Source organism: Piliocolobus tephrosceles, chromosome 10, assembly GCF_002776525.5.
Source record: "Piliocolobus tephrosceles isolate RC106 chromosome 10, ASM277652v3, whole genome shotgun sequence".
Classification (NCBI taxonomy): Eukaryota; Metazoa; Chordata; class Mammalia; order Primates; family Cercopithecidae; genus Piliocolobus; species Piliocolobus tephrosceles.
The window spans coordinates 18,784,090-18,811,609 of NC_045443.1; the positions used below are offsets into that span (position 1 = coordinate 18,784,090).

A 27,520-nucleotide genomic window follows, 5' to 3' on the forward strand; every position below is an offset into this window, starting at 1 on the left:
CAATAAATATAAGTGCTTAATGTATCTTAAAACTTACTTCAAACGTTTAGTACCTTTGCAAAATAAGTATTCTTTAAACTGAAAGTACTTTTGAGTTTGGCAAAACAGAGACCATTAAATCTGTATTAAAAGAAAAATGTATCACTATTTGCACCAAAAGAATAGGAACACCTGAAGCATCCATCAGTGAATACTTATGTAAATAAATTATACTGGCCGGGCTCAGTGGCTCACACCTGTAATCCCTGCACTTTGGGAGGCTGAGGCAGGCAGATCACGAGGTCAGGAGATTGAGACCATCCTGGCTAACGTGGTGAAACCCCATCTCTACTAAAATTATAAGAATTATCCAGGTGTGGTGGTGTGTGCCTGTAATCCCAGCTACTCAGGAGGCTAAGGCAAGAGAATCACTTGAACCCAGGAGGTGATTGCAGTGAGCCGAGGTCGCGCCATTGCATTCCAGCCTGGGTGACAGAGCAAGACTCCATCTCAAAAATAACAATAATAATAATAAATAAATTATACCATATCCATATAAAGGAATGATATAGACCAATTAAGAAGAAGGCAGGATGAGCACAGTGGCTCATACCTGTAATCCCAGCACTTTGGGAGGCTGAGGCAGGTGGATCCCCTGGGGTCAGGAGTTCGAGACCAGGCTGGCCAACATGACGAAACCCTGTTTCTACTAAAAATGCAAAGAAAAAAATTAGCTGGACATGGTGGCAGGTGCCTGTAATCCCAGTTACCTGGGAGGCTGAGCCAGAATTGCTTGAACTGGGAGGTGGAGATTGCAGTGAGCCAAGATTGCACCATTGCACTCCAGCCTGGGTGATGGAATGAGACTCTGTCTCAAAAATAAAAAATAAAAAAAGAAGAAGAAGACAGAGATATCTATACTACTATAGAAAGTTATCTATGGATTTATGAAGAAAAGCAAGTTACCAAAAAGTAGCATGCTATATTTTTATTGTTAATATACAAATATTTAGAGATTTTAAAACATGAAACAACAACATTATTAACACTGATGAGTGGGGGGAAATGTTAATATTCTGCTCTTTCAATTTTAAGTTCTGTAATCAAAACTCATTGTTTTAGAAATAGAAACAAAGATAAAGATATTTCCAGTTTCTAATAGCAAAGGAGTTTTTTTAAGCGAAGGTGGCTCTACAAAGGTATTTTCTGCCCTTTCTCACTGCTATGACTTCAAAACTTGCCATAAAATAGGGAACAAAACATCATTGGATCTTATTTAGGATTTTTTTCTTTGTTTTGATTTCATATATACTTATCAGGGCACAAATTTACCAATTTGTAAACAAGCCAGGGAATCACAAGTCTTGCTGCATTTTCACAGCACTCAGAACAGGGCAGATTATTACTGTTTTTTTAACGTATGAGTGTTTTGCTCTGTGGCTGCTGTGACAAAAATTACTAACTTTGTGGCTTAAAACAACAACATTTATTCTCTCACCGTCTAGTCACCAGAAGTTTGAAATCAGTTTCACTGGTCTGAAATCAAGGTGTTGGTAAGGCTGCACTCCCTTGGAGGGACTGGGGAAGAATCCTCCTTGTCTCTTCCAGGTTTGGGTGGCTGCCCACATTCCTCGGCTTGTGGCCACATCTCTCTAATCTCTCTCCCTGTCTTCCCATTGCCTTCTCCTCTGTTGTATCAAATCTCTCTCTACTTCCTTCTTATAAAAGTTCATATGATGGTGTTTAGGGCCTGCTCAGATAATCCAGAATAATCTCCCCATCTAGAGGTTTTTTAACATCATTAATCTACAAAGACACTTTTTCCAAATAAAACAACATTTACAACTTCCAGGAATTAAAACTTAATATTTTTGGAAGTCCTTATTTGACCTATACAATGACCTTCTCAACTAGAGTGAGTCCATTGACTCACTCTGACCCCAACAGAATAGTGTACAGTTTTTTCCAAATATAATAAATAATTCTGAGACTGGGGCAAAGTGATGGCCTAAAAGCTGGATTCTTCCATGAGGTCCTGATATCACTGATGTCATTTCTCTATCTTCTTGACTCCATCCTCTGGGAAGATCCGCTTTCTTTTATCTTCCTTGGCCACATTGAAAGTGGATGTTGAGGAGTTTGCTCTCTTGAAAGCCAAGCAATGTTTGCAGCGCATTTCCTTACTAAAGGCTGTTTTAAGGCTGACCTAGGAGTCATACTTGTGGGTTTTTTGGGATTTTTTGGGCAATTTAAGTCCCTCAAAACTTAGATTTCTTATGTATGTATTCTCATAAGTTCATGCAACTAGACCCAAGGTTTTTTCCTAGTCATAATTATCATCTATTTAATTTCATGTCCTCTTTGTCCAAATGAATAGTGACTACCTTGAGTTGGAAGTCTAAACTTTAATCTGATCTATGCTGCAAAACTGAGTCACCTTGTTCAGCTGGGAAATCTCATTGCCTCTCCATTGCTCAAAGCCTTGTTTAAAATCTCACTTCTTGCTCTTTTGGGAGTTTTTAAATACATTCTGTTGTGTATACTTAAGGTATACAACATGATGTTATGGGACACACGTAGATAGTGGAAAGGTTATTATAGTGAATCAAATTAACATATCCATCTATCCATCATCTCACATTTACCCTTTTTTAAATTTTTATGGCAAGAGCAGCTAAAATCTACTCATTCAGCATGAATACCATATACAGTACAATTTTATTAACTGTAATTCTCATAGGGTATATTAGATGTCTAGACTTTTTCATCCTACATATGTGCTACTTTGTGGCCTCAGACCTACCTGTCTCTATTTTCTTCTCCCTCCCCACACCTCATTCCTGTCAACCACTGTTTTGTTCTCTATCTCTGTATATTTGAGAGTTTTTTTTTTTTTTTTAATTCCACATGTAACTGAGATCAGGCATTATTTCTTTCTGTGTCTGGCTTATTTCACTTAACATAATGTCCTTACCCATGTTGTGGTAAATGGAAAGATCTCATTCTTTTTAAAGACTGAGTCATATTCCATTGTATATATCCAATTTTCTTTATCCATTTGTCTGTCAATGAACATTTACGTTGTTTCCATATCATGGCTATTGTGAACAATTCTACAGTGAACATTGCAGCATAAATATCTTTATGAGATGGTTATTTAATTCCCTTTGGGTATGTACCAAGAAGAGGGATTACTGGGTCATATGGTGGCTCTATTTTTTATTTCTTTAGAAACCTCCATGCTGCATTCCCATTGGTGGTACCAATCTATGTTTCCACCATCAGTGTACAGAGTTCCCTTTTCACCACACCCTAATCAACATTTGGTGTCCTTTGACTTTTTGATGAGACCTTCTAACATGGTAAGACTGTGAGGTGGTATCTCATAGTAGTTTTGATTCGCATTTCCCTGGTGACTAATAATGTTGCATGGCCATTTTTATGTCTTCTTTGGAGAAATGCCAATTCAGGTTTTTTTTCATTTTTTAATCAAGTTTTTTTTCCACTAATGAGTTGTATGAGTTCTTTATAAATTTTGGATATTAATCCCTTATCAGATACATGGTTTGCAAATATTTTTTTCCCAATTCATAGGCTACGCTTTCATTCTGTTGATTGTTTCCTTTGCTGTGCAAAAGCTTATTAGTTTGATGTAGTCCCAGTTACCTATTTTTGCTTTTGTGATCTGAGCTTTTGATGTAATATCAAAATTGCCAAAGTCAGTGTCTAGGAGACTTTCCCCTATGTTCCCTTCTAGGGTTTTTATAGTTTCTAGTCTTATATGTAAGTTTTTTTATCCATTTTAACTTGATTTGTTGTGTATGGTGTAAGATAAGGGTCTAATTTCATTCTTTAGCATGCTGAAATTAAGTTTTTTCAGTACCATTTATTGAAGATGCTATCCTTTACCATTTTGTCTTCTTGGTCTCCTTGACAAAAATTAGGTTGACCATATATGCTTAGGTTGATCTTTGGGCTCTCTATTCTGTTCCACTGGTCTATATGTCTGTTATTCTATACAGGACCATGCTGTATTGATTCCTATAGCTTTGAAATATAATTTTAAATCAGAAAGTGTGACACCTCCAACTTTGTTTTTATTAGAATTATTCTGGCTATTTGAAGTCTTTTATAGTCCTTTACAAATTTTAGGACTTTCTTTTTCTATTTATATGAATAATGCCATTGGAATTTTGATAAGGGATTGCGTTAAATCTGCATACTGTAGCCCAGTATAGTTGCTCACACCTGTAATCCCAGCACTTTGGAAGACCAAGGTGAGAGGATCTTCTGAGGACGGGACTTTGACACCAGCCTCAACAATATACCAATACCACACCCCAAGGGAAAAAAACCCTGTGTATTGCTTTAGATAGTATGAACATTTTAACAATATTATTTTATATCTTCTGATTCAGGAGCATAGGATATCTTTTCACTTATTTGTGTCTCCAATTTCATCCATGTTTTGTAGTTTTCAGTATACAGATCTTTCACTTCTTTGGTTAAATTTATTCCTAGATATGTCATTTTTATACTGTTGTAAATGAGATTATTTTCTTAATATCTTTCAATTAGGTCACTATTTGCTTATAAAAATACTACTGATATAAATATGTTGATCTTGTGTTCTGCAACTTTACTGAATTGATTTATGAGTTCTAACAGGGTTTTCATGTGGAATCGTTGGGCTTTTTTACAGACAGGATTACGTCATCTGCAAATAAAAATAGTGTTGCTTCTTTTCTTCCTATTGGAAAGAATAGGAAGTATTGCATTTTGTCTCTTTTTCTGATCTAGTTGTCCATTTCTTGCTTTTTGAAATCTTAGAAGCTATAGGCTTTTCATCTTTGCAAGGCCTTTGAATTTTAAGACTGTCACTATTTTTTTTAATTCATTTTTCCACTCTGAATTAGGTGAGGGAGTTAGCCACGCAAATATTTGGGAAGAGTATTTCATATAAAGGGGGAACAGCAAATACAAAGGCCTTGAGATGTGTCTGAAAAAGACTAAGGAGTCCAGAATGGCCAAGTGAACAGGGATGGAGTAGCAGGAGAGTTAAAAGAGGTAATGAAAAACTGACCACTGAGGGCCTTGTGAGTCATTGTACAAATTTTAGCTTTTATTTTGAGTGAGGTCGAAGGCTTTGAGAAGGGGAATGACATAGTCTGACTTACCAAAAATCACTCTGGTTGATATGTTGAGATGAGATTGCAGGGGAATAAGAAAAGAAGCAAGAATATCAGAGAAGAGGGCACTGGGATCATTTAAGTGAAAGGTAATGTTGATTGACTAGGACAGTGACAGTAAGAATGGGCAGAGATAGCTAAATTCAGGATATATTTTAAAAGTAAAGCCAAGATGATTTGCTGAAGAATTGATTGAGGGGCTTGAGAGAAGGCGAAGAAGGTTACAGCTGGCAAAAAAGGTTTTGGCTAGAGCATATGAAAGTTGTCATTAATGAGATGGGGAAGATCATGGTGAGAACAGGACTGGAGAAATATCAGGGAGCTCAGTTTTAAACATGTTAAGTTAAATATGCCTATTCATGTCCCAGTGGTAATGTCAAATAGGCAGTTGTGTACATTGGTGTGAGTTCAAGAGAGAGACTGAAGTAGAGATAAATACATTTAGAAATAACAGAAACTACATGTTTAGGAGAATCAGTGCCATACTCTCAATGTTTTTACACTAAGATAGAAATTATTCATATATGATATTTGTAACTTTGGAATATTTATTGTGTACTGTATTTTAATATATAGCAGATAAATTTATATAAATTTGTGATTTTAAGTTTATGTTAACAGATTATGTCATGTATTGACATAGGAGAAATTTAAGCATGTTACATTTGTAAATTTAATGTATTAGGTACATATTACATAGTTTTAGAACATAGTAAGAATTCTTTTAGTCATTTTGATTGTAGTAAAATTGTACTATAATTGAAGTACTTAAGAAATCAAGTGTGTTAAGTTTACAAAAACAACTTAAAATATCTGAAGGTGCAAAATTAGCCACGTTTATAAATGAAACCAGTGCTATTTAGAACTCCTTAACACTGAGGGATTGCAAAATCCTGCTCAATTTATAGGGTAGGATTCATACACTGAGCTTAAATTCTAGGAATAAATATATCTTTGAATCTATAATAAATTAAAAATTATTGAATCCAAAGTAAACTTCTGAACATTTCTTACTATATCAATAGCTGTCGTTAAAGTCAATAAAATGTTAACAATTGAAATGATGCATTGTTGACACATTTTATTCTGTCTTCAAAGTAAAAGAGTTGAATATTGGTAAAATATCTACTTATTACTTAGACCAGTATTTCTCAAACTTTCCTGCCATCATCCACAATAATAAATATATTTTACATTGTCAAACAATACACACACACACACACACACACACACACACACGAGTAAACAAAAGTTTCCATGCGCCGGGCGCGGTGGCTCAAGCCTGTAATCCCAGCACTTTGGGAGGCCGAGACGGGTGGATCACGAGGTCAGGAGATCGAGACCATCCTGGCTAACACGGTGAAACCCTGTCTCCACTAAAAATACAAAAAAAGAACTAGCCGGGCGAGGTGGCGGGTGCCTGTAGTCCCAGCTACTCCGGAGGCTGAGGCAGGAGAATGGCGTAAAGCCGGGAGGCGGAGCTTGCAGTGAGCTGAGATCCGGCCACTGCACTCCAGCCCGGGTGACAGAGCAAGACTCCGCCTCAAAAAAAAAAAAAAAAGTTTCCATGAAACACTTGTACCTTACCACCTGAACCTAACTTTGATAAATCTACCTTTAACTACATACAACATGGATTTTGAAATATCATCTAAAGTAAGGCTAAGCATTATAGGATTTTGAAGCAAGTAAATTAGAATTGCTTCTGTTTAAATAGCTACAGTTGAAAAAAGATATGTACATACCATGAATGCGTACTTGTGTATAGCTTGGATAACAGTTTTAAATAGAAGTTTGCTGGTGAGTGTGTAGCCATGATATACAACAGGTTCATTTTGTGCTCCATCCCAGCAATCAATCTCCAAACAACGGCATCCTTTTACAAGGGCACTAGCAAAATTTTCGCAAAATAAAACGTTACTCCTGGACCATTAAAAATATATACCAAAGTATTAAAACATTCCAAAGACTATTTGTGATTTTATAATAAATGCATAAATGAGTCCATAAAACTCTATAAAAACTTGTCTTTAGGACAAGCTTTGAGTCTCTAGAAATTTACATTATAAAGCAAGACACAGACTGTCTGTGTAGTACAACACTGTGTCTTTCTTTCTAGTCAAATGTTTTACTCTTGTGTACTCTCCATATCATGCTTGGTTTTCAGTAAGCAATGAAGATACCTGCTCCATAGTTGTAGCTCTGAAACATCCCTACTCCCAACCCATACAATTTTACTTATGGTGGCATTTACTGTTCAATGCCATACCAATGAAAAGCGATGATGTTCAAAGCCCTCTCGGAATAGTAAAATCTATGAATAAAATCTTATCTAATTCTTTCCTCATGTCAGGCTTTGGGGAATGAGGTATATGGTAGAAAGGGAAGGATAAAGAAAAGATAAATTGCGATAATACTTGCTCCCTGGAAACAATGTTGGCTAGACGGTATGGAAACTAGAGGGCCTGGAGAATCAGCAAATAATCCTTCTCTCTCTAATCATTTCACATAAGGCCATCTCTAATTTTAATCCAAGTAAGCACTAGAGAAAATTAAGGTTTATGCCAAGGAAGCCTGGATACCTGCTAATCTATGTCTATTCGACTCACAATTTCACTGGGAGAAAAGTATGACTTGCTTGCCTCAGAATATAAATTCACAGCTTTATCAAAACTGAGGAAAATATATTTCTACTTCTACTGATATCTAAAACTGGGTCTGATTTTTCTACCTAAAAATATCAGTTTCTTGATTTAAACATAAATTCTATCTTAGGTTCATTAAATCAGTTGTACCCACTGGGTTTAAATTAATTTTCAGTGTTCATACTACAAGAGAGCAGAGACAGGATGCTTTATTAGCACATATGCTTTTATTTACTCTGTGTCAGCTGAAGCTGATTGCATTCAGATTTTTCACTGACTTTATAATAATGAATATAAGCAAATAGGGACGTCTCAAAATATTCATACCTAGCCCAGAGTAGGCCATTGTATGAAATAGGTCATTTGCCCCAAATTACCAAGAGTTCACTCTAATTTATTGATTTTTGTATAGATATTGTTTTATTGATTTATGCAAATGTAGATATAGCATTAAAATAATTCTTTAAATTATTTCACAGACACATACACAGAGTTGTATAGTTGTTCCTAGTATCTATGAACCTGGCCTGACATGGAGCTAATATGTGCCAACCACAGACAGGGTCAGCAACAGTAACATGAGGCAATGGTTAGTGCTGGTTCTACAAGAGCAGGGATTGAAATTTCAGTCCATAAAACATGTTTGACATAAACTGACTGTTAGTAAATATTTATTGTGTTTATATTAGAAAAAAATGAGAGCTGTAGCGATGTAAGAAGAAAAGTGGAAGGCAGAAAAATGTGATCTTCTAAAATGCGATCTTGGAAGAGACAAAACTGAATCTGAGAGCTGACTTGAAGCACCAGGATCTTAGAATTGATGCATATTAAGAATGAGGTTAAAAAAACTCCCTTGTCATATATAGAGATATTTTTCCATAGAAAGCCAAGTTAACACTTGTTTTCCAATAAGTACATTAAATTACCCCTCTGTCTACAGGCTACTGGTTTTCCACTGAGACGATTTTGCCTCAGGAGGGATTTGGCAATGTCTGGAGACATTTTTGGCTGCCACAGGTGGAGATGGGGGAGGTTTGTAACTGGCATCTAGCAGGTAACGGTCACAATGCTACTCAACATTCCGCAATGCACAGGACAGTCCCCAACAACAAAAAATTATCGGACTCAAAAACTGAAAAGTTTGAGAAACCCTGCCATAAGTCATGACAACCTGGAGAAAGGAGTGTGGTCCCAGCACAAAGTACTTATATAAAGTCAGTAGCTTTTCTAAACAGAAGCACAGAGCACCAAATGGGCCATATAAGAAAATGAACATTTTAGATTTAGTTCTTCTTTGGAGATCACATTTAGTCCCTTTCTAGGGAGATGACCCTAGAAGTACTTAGGCAGGAGCATAGCTAAGAATAGATAACACAATTATGACACTAAGTCAATGTACTGAATTCAGGGCTGCCTAAAATATGAGAGAGAGAGAGAGAGAGAGACAAAGAGAGAGAGAGAGAGAGAAACCTTATATAACCCCTTGAGAATAATAGAGATAAAAGACAGAAGAAATCTGATGAGGAAGTAAGAGGAAGTAAGGCATTAGAGAGGAAGAGAATTAGTGAATCTCATCTATCTTGGAGGCTTCACCAATCAGTCAAATTTTTATTAAGAAAAATTAAATTCTTAATAAATTCTTTCGGGGTGTTTGGGGTTTTTTTTTTTTTTTTTTTTTCCAGAGACAGAGTCTTGCTCTGTCGCCCAGGCTGGAGTGCAGTGACGCGATCTCGGCTCACTGCAAGTTCCACCTCCCGGGTTCACGCCATTCTCCTGCCTCAGCCTCCTGAGTAGCTGGAACTACAGGTGCCTGACACCTCGCCCGGCTAATTTTTTGTATGTTTAGTAGAGACAGATTTCACCGTGTTAGCCAGGATAGGGTTTTTTAAATTTTGCTGGTTTTTGTTTTATGCGTCTGGGTTTTTTGTTTTTGTTTTTGTTTCTGTTTTTAAGATGGGGTCTCTTTCTGTCACGCAGACTACAGTGCAACCTCGAAGTCCTAGGCGCAAGTAATCATCCCACTTCAGCCTCCCAAGTAGCTGGGACTACAGACAAATACTACCACACTTGGGTCATTTGCTTTGGTTTTTTTGTTTGTTTGCTTGTTTAAGTGCACAATGCTTTATTGAGGCATGTGGTAATGCACTATAATGCACAACTTCAGAGTTTTGTTAACTAATTGTCTTTGTATTGGAGAAATGGACCTAGAATATTCATAGAGAAATCTTCTCTGGCCCATGGATACTCTGGGCAAATAAGGTGGTCACTTAATCCTTGGCAGAAGTTCTAAATTCGGCTACATTTATAGAACTGCAGATGAATATATTTCTTGGCTTATGGATTTATTTATGTATTTAGATTTTAGGTTGGAGAAGAAGCAATATTTATTTGTAAAGTTTCTTAATTTCTATGGAAGAATGTTTGCTTTCCTGACTCGTATTTGATTATGACAGTAAATTGTCTTGCCTATTTTATCAACACAGAGTATGAGTTCTCTGGAATGCTGCCAGAGAACAATCTTGAGCTTTCTACTTGAGTGGTGTGAGGAAAAAACCAACAAGAACTATATTGTGAAAGAAAACTTTTCATAAATAATATTGGCTCTTGCTACTTCTCTAGATAGTTTTAATTTTATCCATGGATCAGGCCAACCTTTACAAAACTGCATATTCAGACTTGTTTTCAGTGATTGCGCAGTGTCATGCCAACCACTTACATACGGAGGCATATAAGAGAAAGTTTTATCTTCTCTAACGGTGACGTTCAGGACACTACACTATTTCACTTTGATCCTCCTTTTTGGAAACAAATGGAGAAAATTGCTCTCTCATTCACTACTGTTTTTCATAATCATTGTAAACCTTATAACTAATCCTGTTTCTCTCTTGACTTTGACTGCTAGGAAACTTACAGGTGATATTCTCCAGGCATTCTAGAATTTGTACAGAACTACAGAACTTTTTGGTATGAAATTTCCACTCTTAACTTTATTTTATCTATCTTTAAATTTCTTTCAAATACTTCCTATAAACTATCAAAGTATAAAATATTATAATTTTCATTGTAATTTCTTTAGATTGTGTAATGTTATCATTTTCTATTTGAAGTTGAATTTTAACTGTTAATAAAAATAAATTTAAGAATCTTTTGGTACATTAAAATATTGAATGCTATACAGCAGTAATATTATTTTTCCTTTTGTAAATATGAGGAAATTGAGATACACAATGGTTATATCTGTCACAAAATTAACAGATGAGGGAAAGGGAGGAAATATGAGCACTAGTAACTTAAACATTGATATTTAAACACTATATTATGCCACTAATCATAAGGAAAAATATTAGAAAATACTTTCATTCTAAGCATGTATCTTCCAAAGGTGGATAAAGAAACAGAGAAAAGTACAATTAAATTTAAATGCAAATTTGCAGTTGGATGAAACTTTTTCTTGCAATGTGAAAGTAATTATATATATTTCTAAATATAACTGCTTTAATATTCATATTTTCTCTCTTTAAATAATTAAAATAACAAAAAATGAACAGAAATTCCTGTAATGAAATTATATCTATAAATTGGGCTATCTTTACAGAATTCTAAATGAATACATTTCCAAATTTGTGAATTTATGTCTTTACTTAGATTTGAAATTAGAGAAGCAGCAATATTTAGTTGTATGTTTGCTGTTATCTTGGAATTATAAGATATCTTTTCTATTGATGGTTTTACCTTAAGTAATACTATCTAATCATTTGGTTTTAAATATCCCACATATGCTGATGACTTCCAATTCTGCTTTTCCAGTCTGATAACTTCTGAATTCCACACAGATATACCCAACTGACTCACATATACCCATTAGCCATTTGGTAACTAATTGGCACCTCAAACTTAAGATGGAAACCACAGAACCCTTGCATGTTGCCTCACACCCTACAATGGGCTTCTCTCTTGGGCTTCAATATCTCAGCCAACAGTTTCACTGTAATTTGGTTATTGGGATGAAAATCTTGATTCCTCTCTTTCCCTCATATCTCTCTTCAAATCACCTGGTAAGTCATGTTGGCTCTGCCTCCTAAAATGGTCCCCAATATATAATGGTTCAACTTACAATTTTTCAACATTATGATAGTGCAAAGAAAATATGCACTCAGTGGAAATCACACTTCGAATTTTGAATATTGGTCATTTCCCAAGCTAGCAATATGCTGTATGAGATATTCCATCACAAGATGCTGAGCAGCAGCTGTGAGCTACAGATCCTACTCAGCCACATGATCACAAGAGTAAGTAACCAAGACTCTACAGTGTCCTGTGTTGCCAGTTTTGGGGGGTGCTTTTAGAGAGGGGATATGATTTAGCCTCACTGTAAGCTAGTGTAACTGTGTTAAAGTAAACTAGGTTAAGCTATAATGTTTGGTAGGTTAGATGTACTAAATGCATTTTCAACTTAAGATATTTTCAAGTATTGGGATATAATCACTTTGTAAGTCGAGAAGCATCTGTCTCTCAAATTCAACCACTTATCATCTCAGCTGCTGCCTCATGAGTTCACCACCACCTATATCACCTGCACTGCTACACCATCTTCCCAAATCATATTCTACCTCCACTCTGGCCCCATCAGTCATTCCTCCACATTACTGAATAGATCAAATTATGACACTATCTTAAGAAAAATCCTTCCCAGTGCAGCTGTAATAAAATCTATTCTCCTCTCCATGCTCTACAAGAGCCTCATTAACTGACTCTACCTACCTCCTCAAACTCACCTCCCTTCATTCACCATTGACTTGTCTTCAGCAGCATTTGCCATTTTTCTCTCAATTAAACATGCCAAGCACTTGCTCTGTTTAACATGACCTTCCTACTAATCTCTCTAAGGCTTCCTGTATCATCACTCATGCCACAACTATTTCATTTCACCTCTTCAGAAGACTTTTCTGACAACTTTACCCTAAGTAACACCCTCCACCCCACAGTCACTTTCCATCACATTACCTTAGTTCATCTTCCCCGTATGATTCATTCATCCTTGAAAACATTTTTTACCTGGTTATTATCTGTCTATCTGCTTGTACACAGATATATGTAGCAGCTTTGAAAATCTCGTTCACCACTGTATCTGAGCTGACTAAACTGAAGTCTGGTATTAACAGTATGATAGATACATTGTTAGGTATAAAATCAGCAATGCAACGCAGATTATTTTTAATCTATGTAAACTACTTACCATATGTATTTTTAAATGTAATAGATTTAAAAATCAAATAAATACCTTACATATCCCCAAAGGTCACTTGGTCCCACTAATTGATCAGATACCAAATATGTGTTATGTGAAGATGAAATAAAATAATCATTTAATGGATGAGTCATATCTTGATAAACTTTTCTACATTCATTTTTAAATAGTAGACATTCACGTGAATCCATGTATCTTGCAAAACCTTCAAATGACATTTGGCGTGCTTTCCTAACTAAAAATAAATAAATAAAATAAGTTAAAAGGATGCAAAAATACCATTAGCAAGATAAAAAACTACATCTGACTTGTAAACTTATTCAGTAGTAGAGCATATTTCTAAAATATTCCTTTAGAATTAATATTCATACTATATGCTGTTTGGAAACAAATTTTTGTAGTAAAACCTTTAGTTCTTCCATATTAACATTCAAGTAAAGAATATATTATTTAATTATCTCTGATTTTTTTATGTTTTGAAAATACACACAAGAAAAGTACATATATTATCAATGAACTTCCACAAGCTACACATCTGGATAACTGGCACACAGGTCAAAGAACAAAGCATTGCAGTGTTCCAGAAGTCTGCCTCCGACTAACCTTCCAGTTGCTCACCACACCCAAGTATATCCACTGATTTGACTTCTAAAAGAATAGATTAGTTTTCTTTGGTTGTTGTGCTTCATATGAATTGACTCAGACAGCATGTATTTTTTGTACCTGGTTTCTTTTACTCAACATTATATTTCAAATATTTATTCTTGTAGTTGCCTGTAGTTATATATTGCTCATTCCCATTACTTTACAGTATTCCATTGTATGAGTATGCCACAATTTATTTATTCATTCTATCACTAATAGGCATTTAGATAATTTCCTGTTTGGGGCTGTTACAAATTGTGCTGCCAAAAATAACCAGTAAATGTCTTTTGGTGCAAATATATACACATTTATGTATGGTGCATGCCTAGGAATGGAATTGCTGGGTCATTTGCATATGATCACCTTTAGTAATTAATCTCTGCACTTTTTTACTCAGTATAATATGTACCAAAATATCAATTTAAGCAGAAGACTGGCTCTGGAAACAGACAGCCTGGACTCATATCCATTTAACTTGTTATATGACCTTGAGCATGTTAGCTAACCTCTCCCTATCTGTGGAATGGAGGTAATAATAGGATCTACCCTTATATATTAACTCTATAATTTTTTGTTGCTATTATTGCTATTGATAGTTCATTTTAACCAAAAAGAAAAGGTGACATGAGCATTCACTTGATTAGTGTGTGATCTTTGGCAGAGAATTTTATTTCCAGGAATTTATCCTATAGAAGTAGAGACTCAGTGATGTACAAAAATGCTCACATTAGCATTATTTATGAAAGCAAGATAAGAGTGGGGGAATAAACAAATTAAAGCTCAAAATATGATACAATACTAAGCAACCATTAAGAATAATGTATCATAAAAATATAGTGACATAAGTAAATGTTTATGACATCGTAAAAATGAAGAAGACAGCATTCAAAATGCTATTACTATTTTGGTTTAAAATATAAAAGTAGAAGAAAATAAATAAAATTTTTATAGGTATACAAACCCTCTATTTCAAAACCATATAAATTTAGGAAGATAGAAGTGTATGGAGCAAATGAATCATGCATTGTAACAGTAATGACTTGCATACATTTGTTATTTTTCCCTGTTTAATTAGCAGTAATTGGCTTAGCCCTTTTGAACTATTGAATAATTAAATAAATATCTTCAGTAACAGAATAGAAAATAAACTCATTTTGTTTCCTTAAAAACTACCAGTTTGAAATGAGGATTAATCACATGGATTTTTAAAAACCTCATTTGGTACATGTCACATACCAATGAGGGATGAGGCTGAGGAACTTGGCAGCATTTGGAACTATAAGATCATAATTCAAATGCGCCTTAATAAGACACCAAAGTGATCAATAATCATGTAAATGAAATGCAAGGTCTTGGCTGTGTTGGAGAGTATTGGAGGCAGGTGAAGGCTCAAAAGAGGAAATGGATGTACAGTATAAAATTGTAGTTAAAATGCAAACACAATTCCAAAGTGTCACTGCCACCATCCCAATATCTCATTTGTATCTTTTAATTTACCACCTGAAGTTAACAGTGCCAAAGTAATTTTTTTGGTAATATTCTCTAGATCAGTGCTACTGAAAGTCCTCATCTGTAAACTGGTTGTTTCCAGTTGGCAATGACATAAAGAGCTTGAGCCAGAACATAAATCAATTCACTACTTCCTTAGAGAAAGTCTTGCTATGAAAAAAAAAAAAAAAAAAAAAAGTAAACTGAACTCATCAGTTCTGCTTAGTGATACAGTTGCTTAATATCCCAGTGCAAGCTCTTTACCTTGCTACAAACCGGCAAAAGTTTAACGGTGCTGAGACCAAATTGTCACTAACACTGAACTCAACGACACCACTACAATTGAGAACCCTCCAAAATCTTTGCATGGCACTGAATCATGAAGCCAAAATTTTTACTGTGGCCCTCTGCCAGTCTCTCCAAACCCATCTCCACCTCATTCTCAAAGTTCTAACCACACAGTCCTCCTGTTCCTTCAGTTCTTCAACTCAGGTTTAAAGTTTCCCTTTCTTGTACCTTAGACACTTCTCTCATTTTGTCACATAACTTATCCGTTCTTTCCATTTAAGTCTCAGCTCAAATCTCACACTCTCAGAGAGGGTTCTCCTAAACACCCAACCTGAACTAGGCCTCCCAGGTCATCTGCTCTCCATCACCTTCCCTGCTCTATGTTTCCATATCACATAACACTCTCTTAAGTTATCCTTTTACGTGCTTCATTATTTACTGTCAAATTTCCTCCAACTCATCAGGAATTCAAGACCTAATGGCCTTGTTCTTTCACTATATCTTCAGTCCCCAAAACCATACTTGATTAATGCAGATAAATATTTGAATGAATTATGAATGTATGATCCAACACAGAAATAAGTTTGGGTTTGTTAGTACCTACATTATCATGTGTCAAACATTGGTAGCCTAAACCAACTTAAAGAGGCAAAACTTGAACTTTCATACACCCCTTCTAGGTGAAGGTAATTTCTGTAAGGTCAAACATTGTGTTTTAACAATGTTTTGGTACCATTATATGAATATTTTATTGTATTATGAATTTATAATTTTATTTCAAAATGAACACAAATGAAAAACTGTGAGTGTTTTTACCCATTGAAAGATGGAACAAAGATCACAAATTCTATGACAGATCATTAGACTAAATGGTCATTTAATTTAAACCAAATCACTATGTGCTCAAAAATGAAGAAAAAGCGGCCGGGCGCGGTGGCTCAAGCTTGTAATCCCAGCACTTTGGGAGGCCGAGACGGGCGGATCACGAGGTCAGGAGATCGAGACCATCCTGGTTAACACGGTGAAACCCCGTCTCTACTAAAAATACAAAAACTAGCCGGGCGAGGTGGCGGGCGCCTGTAGTCCCAGCTACTCCGGAGGCTGAGGTAGGAGAATGGCATAAACCCGGGAGGCAGAGCTTGCAGTGAGCTGAGATCCGGCCACTGCACTCCAGTCCGGGCGACAGAGTGAGACTCCGCCTCAAAAAAAAAAAAAAAAAAAAAAAAATGAAGAAAAAGCGAAAAGTATATATATTTATATATTTATGAAATGTTGTAGATAATTATATTTATAAACAAAGTAAAATTCATCATTTTATAATATTCTCTTCTTAGAATTTTTTTCATTTAGCACATTTAATTTCATACATATTTTCAATAATAGAATGCATTAAAATGGAAGACCACCTATAACTGGGGTTTTATCTTACTCGTGACATCAAGATACTTTCTTCTAATAGGGTAAATGTAATAGAATCGTTGTCTTACTTTCACCTCCAAGCTCATTTCTGAATACTTGAGAGATACATGGAAGCAGTTAAAAGAAGGAGCTGAACAATGTATAGGAAAGGATGCCACGGTTGCACAGTATAGCATTCTAAAAGGTATCAATTCTATAAAATGTATTTTCCCAAAGATATTTGACCCATCCAAAAACTGTAATTTGATAACCATAATTCATAAAAATACTTTGCCTTAAAATAATTTTTGATAAAAGAAAAAAATACTTCACATAAATATGCTGATAAAACTTTGAAATGCAAACATACCTTCTTCGATAGGCTCATATTTCTGAATGATCTCAAAAGCAATAGTTTTACTCATCTCAGCTATATATTGTTCTTGTGTCAGAAATTGAACCAGATTATTTTCTAAAAGAATTTTCCGGTTTTCAGAATATGCGTTGAAAATCTCAACAATTTCTTCTCTGTGCGTGATAATTCGATAAATTGCTCTAAATTCTTCTATGGTGATTCTTCCTTTTTTCAGCCTGTCATTGTCCTACTAAAAAAAATGACTGGTGGGCTCACATTGTGAGTATAAAAAAATACATAAAATGAATAGTAGAGTATTTATGTAATACATAGTAATTTATACTTGAAAGAAGATGAAATTTACATTGGATTCTTATTGAAGATAAAACATATAAAACTGCATGGAGTGATGTCAAAATTGGGAAAGGGTTAGTTAACTCTTGAAACCCAGCGGTTCCAGGGATAAAGAAAGGAGTGTGGGAGAAAATGAGGGTTCCAGGTTGTCTTTCAGTTTCACATTTCATTTTTGTATTTCGCTTTTCAAAAGATACAAAAGGTATCTTTTGAAGATACCTTCTTAAAACCGTACCAGGCAGTGTGTAAACTCATGCCACTGGTGTGCAGCCTGGACCATATATGTCAGAGTGAGTCAGACACATTCAAGATCAATGTAAACTGCAGAAGCTGTAGTAGTTATGCAATACCTTGAGGAAGTGGAGTCTGAGTAATCACTGAAGGATTTGGGGCAGGTACAAACAAGATGAGTTCCAATAAGAAAGAGTGGATTCGAAAGGTCATATTTGAACTTTATGAGAAAAGGCAAGCTATTAAAAGTACCAGGACAACTGGGAGTTTCTGAATAGGACAATGAATACCAAAAATAGAAGATTGGTTTGATTAGTTGTGCATTTCCAATTGGAAGAGATAGAGAACTGCAGGTAAGAGAGCAGATAAGATGAAATTCAAGTGGGAGATGGTGAACAGACACTAAAGAACAGACCTCAGTGAAATGACGAAGGGAGAATTCAGAAGGATTCAACGCAGTGAAATTTAGACAAATGAGAGAAATAATGCAGGAATGACCGAGGTCAGGGAGAGTCAGAAAAGCTAGTAGAATTATAGTATCACTAACAGATAAAAAAACTGGGAAATTGGAATTTCAGCTAAGAGGGAGATTTAATTTTTTTAAAAATGCTTTTTTATAACATCTTAACTCTCTTGTTACATTGTAAACAGCTTGAATGCAAGAATTATGTGTCGAAGGTGCATGGTGTCATGGTGGAATCTGTAGTTGTCAAATCAGATGCCGGGTCTCCAGAGCTTATTAAACAATGATAGCACCTTAAAATTATATAATCTTAAAGTAACGCATGCATATTGTTCATTACCTTACTTAACTAACATGCTTCAACTTACTGTTTTTAAATTCTGGATTTTGAGGTCCGTGGAAGTGGATGTTATAGAATTAATTCCATTTTAGCCTTATCCTACTCCTTATTTGTCATAAAATCTTAAGCAAGTCAATAAAAATTTAAAAGATACCTGTAATTCCTGAAAATTTTGGTTATAGAAAGTTATATAAATAAAAAATTATGGTTCTACAGAATAGCAGCATAAAATAAAATATACATTATTCACTGAATAATGAAAGTTGTATTACTTTCAAACAGGGTATAAGCTTGGTCATCTGAAATGTTCTCTGATAATTTGTTTTGTCACGTGTTCTTCTAAAAGGTCAAAATTGCCATCTGATACTAAAAAGAATGGGAGATATAAGTCCAAACAAAATTCCACGAATCCAAAGAATCACTATAATTGATCAAAATCAAAGAAGAATTGAAAGTCAAATATAGAAAAATGAAAACCATACGAAATAGTGAGAGTTGTATCATTGAAGATGGGAAGATCTAATTTTAGTAGAAAGAGAATGGAAAGGGAAAGAAACAAGGAGCAAGTAACAATGGGGAAGAAAAACAGGATGTGGTAGCCTCATGATCAAGGGAAGCAGGGAGAAGAAAAGCAGTAAGAAAGAAGGTACAATTTGAGTGCTGAGGCACGTGATAGCAACTCAGACTGCCAATGTACTAGACTCCCTTATAAGAGAAAACTGAAGTGCAAAAATCTTAGTAAATTGTCCCCAGCCACACAGGTAGACCAGGATTTTTAACTAACTATAAGACCACCCAGAGGAGCAGTTGGAAAAAAAAAAGTCAGTATACCATTACACAGATTAACAGTATACATGAAGAAATAAATTCTGTAACACGCACATCTGACCATCTCAACTCCTTCTTAAAGTTCTCACAACACCTCCTTTGTCTTCAAGACAAAACCCCAACTGTGTTGTGTAGCATCCAAGGCCATCTAAAATGTCATGGATGATTTCTGCTCTTAACTTTTTCCTCCTTGCACCTCACACTTCAGGTGCTCTGAATTAGTTTTAGCACAGATGCCAAACCATCTCTTGCTATGGTACAGATATTTGTTTGTTTGTTTGTTTTTTCTTTCTGGAATATTCTTCTTTCTGTTTAAATTACCAATTTCTACTAATCCTTGAAAGTATCACCCACTCTAGAAATCTTCCTAGGTCCTCTTTGTCTCCTCCCCATGTTACATTAAAATATCCCTTCTCTGGGTTCTTAGAAGGCTCCACTGTCTTCTCTTACAGGCCTTATTAGATTGGAATGACAGCCTTTTTCTAAATTCATTCTAGAATTGCCTCAGACAGTGAGTTTGTCATTTGTTTCTTGTATCCTGAGGACTTTAAAAAGTACCTGCCTGACTGGGGATATTCAGAATGTGGCCTACCACCCAGTTTTATGAATCTGATGAAATAAGTGCATTTAGACAATAATTAGATGAAGAAGTTAAGTATCTCTCTAGACTTAAGGAGGATAGGAAAAGAGATTTAAAAATGCATATTCCAGAAGATATGCAAAATCTCAGGTCCCACCTCAGGGTTCACTACCACCTTTAAAATGTTTCATATTAATCATTAAAAGTACAACATATAATAAGAGAAATCATTTTTCTCCTCTTTAAAAAATGTTCCTTAAGTGGCTATTCTTTGCAAAGCATTACAAAAAGCACTTTCCCAAACAATTCATTCAATGTCTTATATATTCAGAAATACACCATATACTTCAAGACCGTGCACATCATGAAGGTAGATATTTTATTCCTTTTATTCCCAATGCTTACTACTGGACCTACCTAGAGTAGGAGCTTAATTACTATATGTTTAAATGAATGATTGAATAAACAAGGAAAAAAGAATACAAAATAATTCTATTGACTGTCATTCTGAGTGTACACTTTCAGAAAACAGAATGAAGGCTATCCATGTTGTCACCATCTTCCATTTCCAATGCTCAGTTTGCTAGTAAAAATATGAAATGTTATTTAAAATAAATAATGTGATGAGAAATCTGATTTATCAAGACAGAATTTACTTTTAATGTAAGATACAGTATTTTAAAGTTGGTTGTATCTAAAATTATACCAAAAATAAAGCCTAAATACATTCAAATTATATTACAGGAAACGACAGGACTTGCCACTTTCTTTTTTCTCAGACTCTGACACTAGTTTAAATTGTTTGACAATTTTGTCTTTTTCCTTTTCTTCTTCCCTTTCCTCCTTACCAAATATATGAGTCACATAGTATACTGGGTAATAAGGATGCAAAAGTAATATATTGTCAGTGCCCTCTGGAAGCAGATAGTCTAGAAAAAGAAAGTAGGCATGGAAGTGTATAGGTGCCGAAATGTAAACTTTGTAGCTGAGTACACTGGCTCACACCTGTAATCCTCAAGCTTTGGGAAGTCAAGGTGGGAGGAGCACTTGACGTCAAGAGTTTGAGACCACCCTGGGCAACATAGTGAGACCCTGTCTCTAAATGTAAAAAAAAAAAAAAAATTAGCCAGGTGCATTGGTGCATGCCTGTAGTCCCAGCTCCTCTGGAGGCTGAGGCAGGAGGATCCGTGGAGCCCAGGAAACCAGGGCTAGAGTGAGCTATAATCACAGCACTGTACTCTGGCTTGGGTGACAGAGCAAGACTTTGTCTCTAATTTTTTTTTAATTTTAAAAATAAAATAAATTTTATAGATAATAGACACAATAAGGAAAGTTGGACAATTCTTCCTGGAGTGTCAAAGGAGAATCTTTATAGAAAAAGTGATCCTGGAGCTAAGTCTTCAGAGATGAGAAGGAAGATATTTGCCTGAAATTAGGGAGGAAAGAGGCTAATTCTATTTGTTAAGATCAGAGCAAATGAAGGTACAAAGTACAAAACAGAAGAGTGTAATTGGAGAGAATGTTAGTGAAGCTGCAGGAGCAGATAAGGCAGGAGGCACAGCTGAATCCCAGGGGCCCTCGGAAGCCACAGTGAGAAACTTAGACTTCTTTGGAAAGAATAAAGAGTTACTGATTAGTTTTAAGAGAGAAATCGCATAGATTTTTATTCTAGAAAGATTACTCTGGCAGCAGTGTAGAAGGTAGATGTTGGGATTTAAAACAAACCACTCTGTAGTGTTTTTCCAACTTTGATGTACATATGAGTCACCTTGGGACTTGTTGAAATGCAATCAGCTTCATTTCTGGTCTGAGGACCACAATAAGTAGTAAGTAGTTCAAGACAATTGACATGGTGTAGCAAGTATATGGACCTAAAAAGATAGAGTCAGAAGAAGAATCTGAAAATCTCTTCAATTTCTGCTTAGATAACTGAGAGAACGGTGCTGCTATCACCAAGCAAAGAAATACAGGAAGAAAGACGGTTTAAAAGGGAAAGATGAGTTTCACTTTAAACATATTAAATTTGAAGTACATCTGAGACAACATCTAAGCAGAGACAGCCAGTAGGCAAATGGTTATGGGTTAGGGATAGAGGAAAACAATACACTATAGAAGAAAGTACAATAATAACTTTGGAGTTAGACAGACACAGACATGAGTTTCTATTGTTATGTGAGATATGAAGAAATTTATATCAACATTCTTGTGTTCAATATTCTTATGTGTAAAAAGAAGATAACAATAACTTCCTTGTATGTTTTTAATAAAATGAGTGCAAAACCTAATCAAGTGTCTACATTATGGCAGATGATGAATAAATGGTGCCATTTACATGTCTTTGAAGTTCAGGATAGAAAACCTGGAACTTGTTCCTATTTAAGAAGTAGCCATTGAGAGTCAATAAGATAGCTCAGGAAAAGTTTGTAATGTAAAAATAAAGGACATAAAGAGCTCAACTTTAAGAGGAGAGTAGAAGGAATGGTCACAGGACAGAAGGAGAAGGACTGGTCACACATTTTAAGAGAAAATTGGGAAAGAATGATGTCATAGAAGTTAGAACAAGGAAATTTTTTAAAAAGAGGGATAAGTGAAATGCACAGAGAGGCTAACCAGTGGATTTAACATTTTTGACCTAAAAAGATCTTCAAGATAGGTATGAAAGCAAAACGGATTACAATGGATCATTGAACAACTGGAGAAAGAAATGTAAAGGATTCTTTTGGTTTATCTGTTAAAACAGAGAATGTAACATTAGAAGAGAATATGGTGCTATTTATTTTTTAGGTGAGACTTTTTAAAAGTTTACATTGTGGAGGACCAACTAAGGTAAGAAACCATAAACTTGAGGTGGAACCAAACAGAATATAAGGGCTGAGTTGATTCCAGGTAGCAGATTTGTAGAGCAGAATCAGTAGAGAAATAATTTCTCTCTCTCTGAACACTAGCTTCCAATCCATTCTAACTAGTGCCGTGTTATTTATCCTAAAATATGTAATATTTCTTTACTCAAGAATTTTCAGTGAGTACCCCTTGCCTACAAAAGGAAGTATAATTTCCATGGTCTACCGTTCAAGGTTTCCATCATCTGGCTATAACGGTCATTTGCAACTATTTCTTACCACTTCCTTTCATGCATCCGGTACTCCAGTCATATTTGATTACTTTTTATTCTCCCTGCACTCTTTCCACATACTCCATACATACTGCTTCTTATTTAAGGTCCAGCAAGAATGCCACTTCCATCATGGCATCTTCTATAAAACCCCAAATTAAATAGAGTCTCCTCTCAGATTCCCTGTTAGTATTACTGATGAGCTATATTATAAGCTACTTATAAAACAGTAATTTCTGCCTTCCTTTTTCTGCCCTTAAAAGAGAGTGTCACTTTTTACAATTCACAGTTTCCTACAGAGTGTCAGCACATACTATAGATTTAATAGTGGCTATTAATTCCTTAGAGATTTGGAAGACTCAGGTCAAATCCTATAAAAAAAAATTCCTGAAATCACAAAGGATACTATTTCTTACTCAGTCAACAATCAAAAGTGTAATCCAACACTCATACTATGTATGGAAATAACATATATTTCCTACAAAATATTTTAAATGCTATAAAAACTATTGCATGATAAAAGCGATACTCTTTTTTAGTAAAGCGGTTTTAAAAATCTTAGAGAATTGCTGCTCAAACCATGAATCAATAATTAATCCTGTAGAAAAAAGTTTAGAATATATTGCCAAGATCATAAAATTTTATTTTCTTTACTCAAATTTATAATAAAATGTCACCTTGTAAGAAAATAAACTCATGTCAGAATTTACGTCAGGTACTTAGAAAATGAACAAATGTAATTCAATTGTGTGTGCTTAACTGATGTAGCGTCTACATATATTTACTGAGCACCTACTTTGTTCATGCCTGGTACTAGGTACATTCATACATAATATCTTATTTAATATCCACAACAATCATGTGAGAGAGCTATGTTAGTAGTCCCATTCTACAGATTACAAAATTTGCTCAGAGAAACTTTTAACTTGCCAAGTAGTAAACACCTAGGATGTCTTTGAGCCAAGAATCTCTAGTGCTCTGACAGACTAGAAGATTTTGATCACCAAAGATTGATTAGGACTCATTTTATTTACTCTGGGAAAAGGTGCATCCATAAAGTGAGAAAAAATTAGCAACAAGAGTTGAAGCAAGTGAGTTGAATGTGTAAGCTTAATCTTCAACTATCCATAAAAGACAGTTAACCAATACACCTTCCCTAAGGATTCTACTTAATCAACATGTTAATGCATACATGGCAATTTAGCCTAAGGTGACAAAGTCTTAAATTAGTGGTTCTAGAATTATGTTAATAGATAAGAATAGTTTATCATGATTATCAGCCTTGTTTATATGTAATTTATGCTTCTAAAGTGCTTAAAGTTATTTTAAGGAGGTTTTAGAAGTATTCTTAGAAAACCCTGCCTCTCTAATTTTTATAATTAATATTATTTTCATAGCCACTCCAAAAAGGCTTTGCAAAACAATAGACCTTCAGGCCTGCTCATGTCCATAATCATACCTTTCAATTAGTGAGCCATTTCTGTACTTTTACAGTGGTCGAGCATTCTATGTTATGCTTTTAAATATGGCATGTATTTTACTAAATTTCACTTCAGATATCTCTGCCCTGAAGATAACATAAAAAAACCTGATAATCACTGAATAATATTTACAACATTTCACGTGATACAGATTTCAATATATTACTATTTTTATTTTGTCTTTAATGTAAATTTTATTAAATCGGGCAGCAATAGCTTTTCTCCCTTTGGAAGATACTACCGGAGGAAAAATCCTGCACGTAAAGATTTTCACAAAAACTTGTGTTCTTTGAATGTGGTATTAGTCATGAATTGATTAAAATTCTGATACCTTATGGCCACACGCACTGCTTGGATTCAGAGAAACAGTTCTGCAACTTTTGTTTCACTGGGGTGTCCTGAGAAGCACAACTTTTCTTTGTTAACCTCCTCTTTGTGGTTTGTAAACTTGAGGGCTAAATCTTATTGAGAGAAGTGGTTGTTGGAAGACAATTCTCCATAGGTCTCTTGTGTTTCTATGTGTTTTCCGAGCAGAGGTATTGATTGCTTTTCTTCCATACTAGATTTTCAAGGACATTTGTATAGCCAACAGCTTTGGTAAAGATAGTGTCTCCTTCCAGAGAAAAAAAGCAATTTTGTTTACTGTTCGCTATAATAATGATAATGACAGTCTACAGGGCAAAGATCAGGTAGGCCTACTCCCCACCATGAAAGGCCCGAGTTCCTTAACCTTAAGGTAACTGTTCTATAACCCAACCCACTGTGCATCACTTGTTCCTCTTCATACCACACTTCAAAAACTGGGGCTTGGGGAAATAACATCAAAATGCTAATACTCTGACAACTGTCATTTCTGTGAGTAGTAACAAGCTGCCTTTTTTTTTTTTTTTTTTTTTTTTGACCCACAAGCCTGCTTCCACCAACTTCCATGGAGCTACATCAGGCCAATTTGTTAGCTTGCAAGGAGGGTAAAATGTCAGATCTTTCCCAGTTTGTGTAACCAATAACAACTTCAACACAGATTGTGTCATCTGAGTACTCACTTTCAAAAAACAAAATCATACTCAGCATTTTAATGTTCCTAATGATCTGGATTGGCCAGTCTAGATTTCTTACCTGATTCTCCAAGAAATTTGACATCTTCCTAGTATAAAATTCAGCTAACATGGCTTTTCCTAATTTTGTTAATGATCCTTCCTTCTGTCATCTAGTGACAGAATTGAGCCAGGTTTCCCTCCTACTAGTTCTTCAAACAAAGATAATTTTTGGATGATTTTCTCTTGGGGAATAAGTGAAATAACATATGTTTTCAGATTATATATTCCTTCTTGATTTTTTAAATCAACTTATGGAGGTATAATTGACATACAGAAAGTATACATATTTAATGTATACAACTTGATGAGTTTGGAGATAAGTATACAGCCATGAATTTATCAACACAATCTATGCCACAAACATATCCATTCCTTCCAAAAGTTTCCTCCTCTTTATTATTTTTTCCCCATAGGGTCTCGCATTGTTACCCAGGCTAGAGTGCAGCGGCACCATCACAGCTCACTGCAGCCTCTATCTCCTGAGCTCAAAGGATCCCTCCACCTCAGCCTCCCAAGTAGCTGGGCCCACAGGCACATACCACCACATCCAGCTAATATGTTGTACTTTTTGTAGAGACGAGGTTTTACCATGTTGTACAGACCGGTCTCAAACTCGTGAGCTCAGGCGATCTGCCCACCTCAGCTTCCCAAAGTACTGGAATTACAGGCATGAGCCACTGCATCTGGACCCTTTTTATTACTTTTGTGTGTGATAAGAATACTCAATCTAAGATCTACCCTCTTACACTTTTAAATATGCAACACAGTGTTATTTATCACGGGTACAATGCTGTTCAGTAGCACGCTGGGACTTATTTGTGTTGTATAACAGAAACCATATCCTTTGACTAACACTTCCTTGTTTTCCCCTCCCCCACCCCTGGTAACTATCATTCAACTCTCTCCTATGAGTTTGACAGTTTTAGATCCCTCACATAAGTGGTGTCATGCACTATTTGTCCTTCTGTGTCTGACTTATTTCCTTTAATATAATGTCTTCTAGTTTTACCCATATTGTCTCAAATAACAAGACATTCTTTATTTTTTTGGGATGAGTAATATTTCTTTGTATGCACATACTATATTTTCTCCATTCCTAATGGACAGTTAGATTTGCTTGCATATCTTGGCTATTGTAAAATGCTGCAATATATATGGGAGTACAAATATCTCTTGATTTCAATTTCTTTGGGTATATTCCCAGAAATGGGATTGCTGGATTTTATGGCAGCTCTATTTTTAATTTTTGTGGAACCTCCATATTGTTTTCCACAGCAGTTGTACCGGTTTGCATTCACCCCAATAGGATATAAAAGTTCCCTTTTCTCCACATTCCTGCCAACACTTTTCTATTATACTTTTTATAATAATCATTCTAACAGGTATGAGGTGATATCTCATGTGGCTTGATTTGTATTTCCGTGATGATTAGTGATGTTGAGCACCCATTCGTATACCTGTTGGCCATTTGTGTAGCTTCTTTAGGGAAATGTCTATACAATCCCTTTGCACGTTTTCTAATCAGGTTACTTGGGGTTTTTATTCTATTGAGTTGTGGGATTCAATTTTGGATACTATTCCTTTATCAGATAGATATGTGGTTTGCAAATATTTTCTTTTATTCTGTAAATTGCCTTTACATTTTTGTTGATTACATTTTCCTTTGTTGTGCAATAGCCACTTTGTTTCACGTAATCCCACTTTTCTATTTTTAGACAAGTTTTTGTTACCTGTCTTTGTTACTATCCCTTTGGAGTCATATCTTTTTTTTTTTTTTTTTTTTTTTTTTTTTTTTTTTT

General features: G+C 35.2%; 1 protein-coding gene across 3 annotated transcripts in view; it reads right to left on the reverse strand.

Moving 5' to 3' along the window:
• Window positions 1–27,520, reverse strand: part of PLCZ1 (phospholipase C zeta 1) — a 53,523-nt gene that overhangs the window by 20,997 nt on the left and 5,006 nt on the right. Inside the window, exons 4-6 of one of the 3 annotated variants that reach the window (XM_023226192.2) lie at window positions 17,251–17,485; window positions 13,095–13,296; window positions 6,914–7,058 (exon numbers count right to left, since the gene is read on the reverse strand). The exons of 1 other annotated variant lie outside the window; for it this stretch is intronic. In XM_023226192.2, the coding sequence (XP_023081960.1) occupies window positions 6,914–7,058; window positions 13,095–13,296; window positions 17,251–17,305 (402 nt within the window). In that variant the 5' untranslated portion in view covers window positions 17,306–17,485. The remainder of the gene's footprint in view (window positions 1–6,913; window positions 7,059–13,094; window positions 13,297–17,250; window positions 17,486–27,520) is intronic. One more of the 3 variants, XM_023226191.2, reaches the window with a different exon arrangement.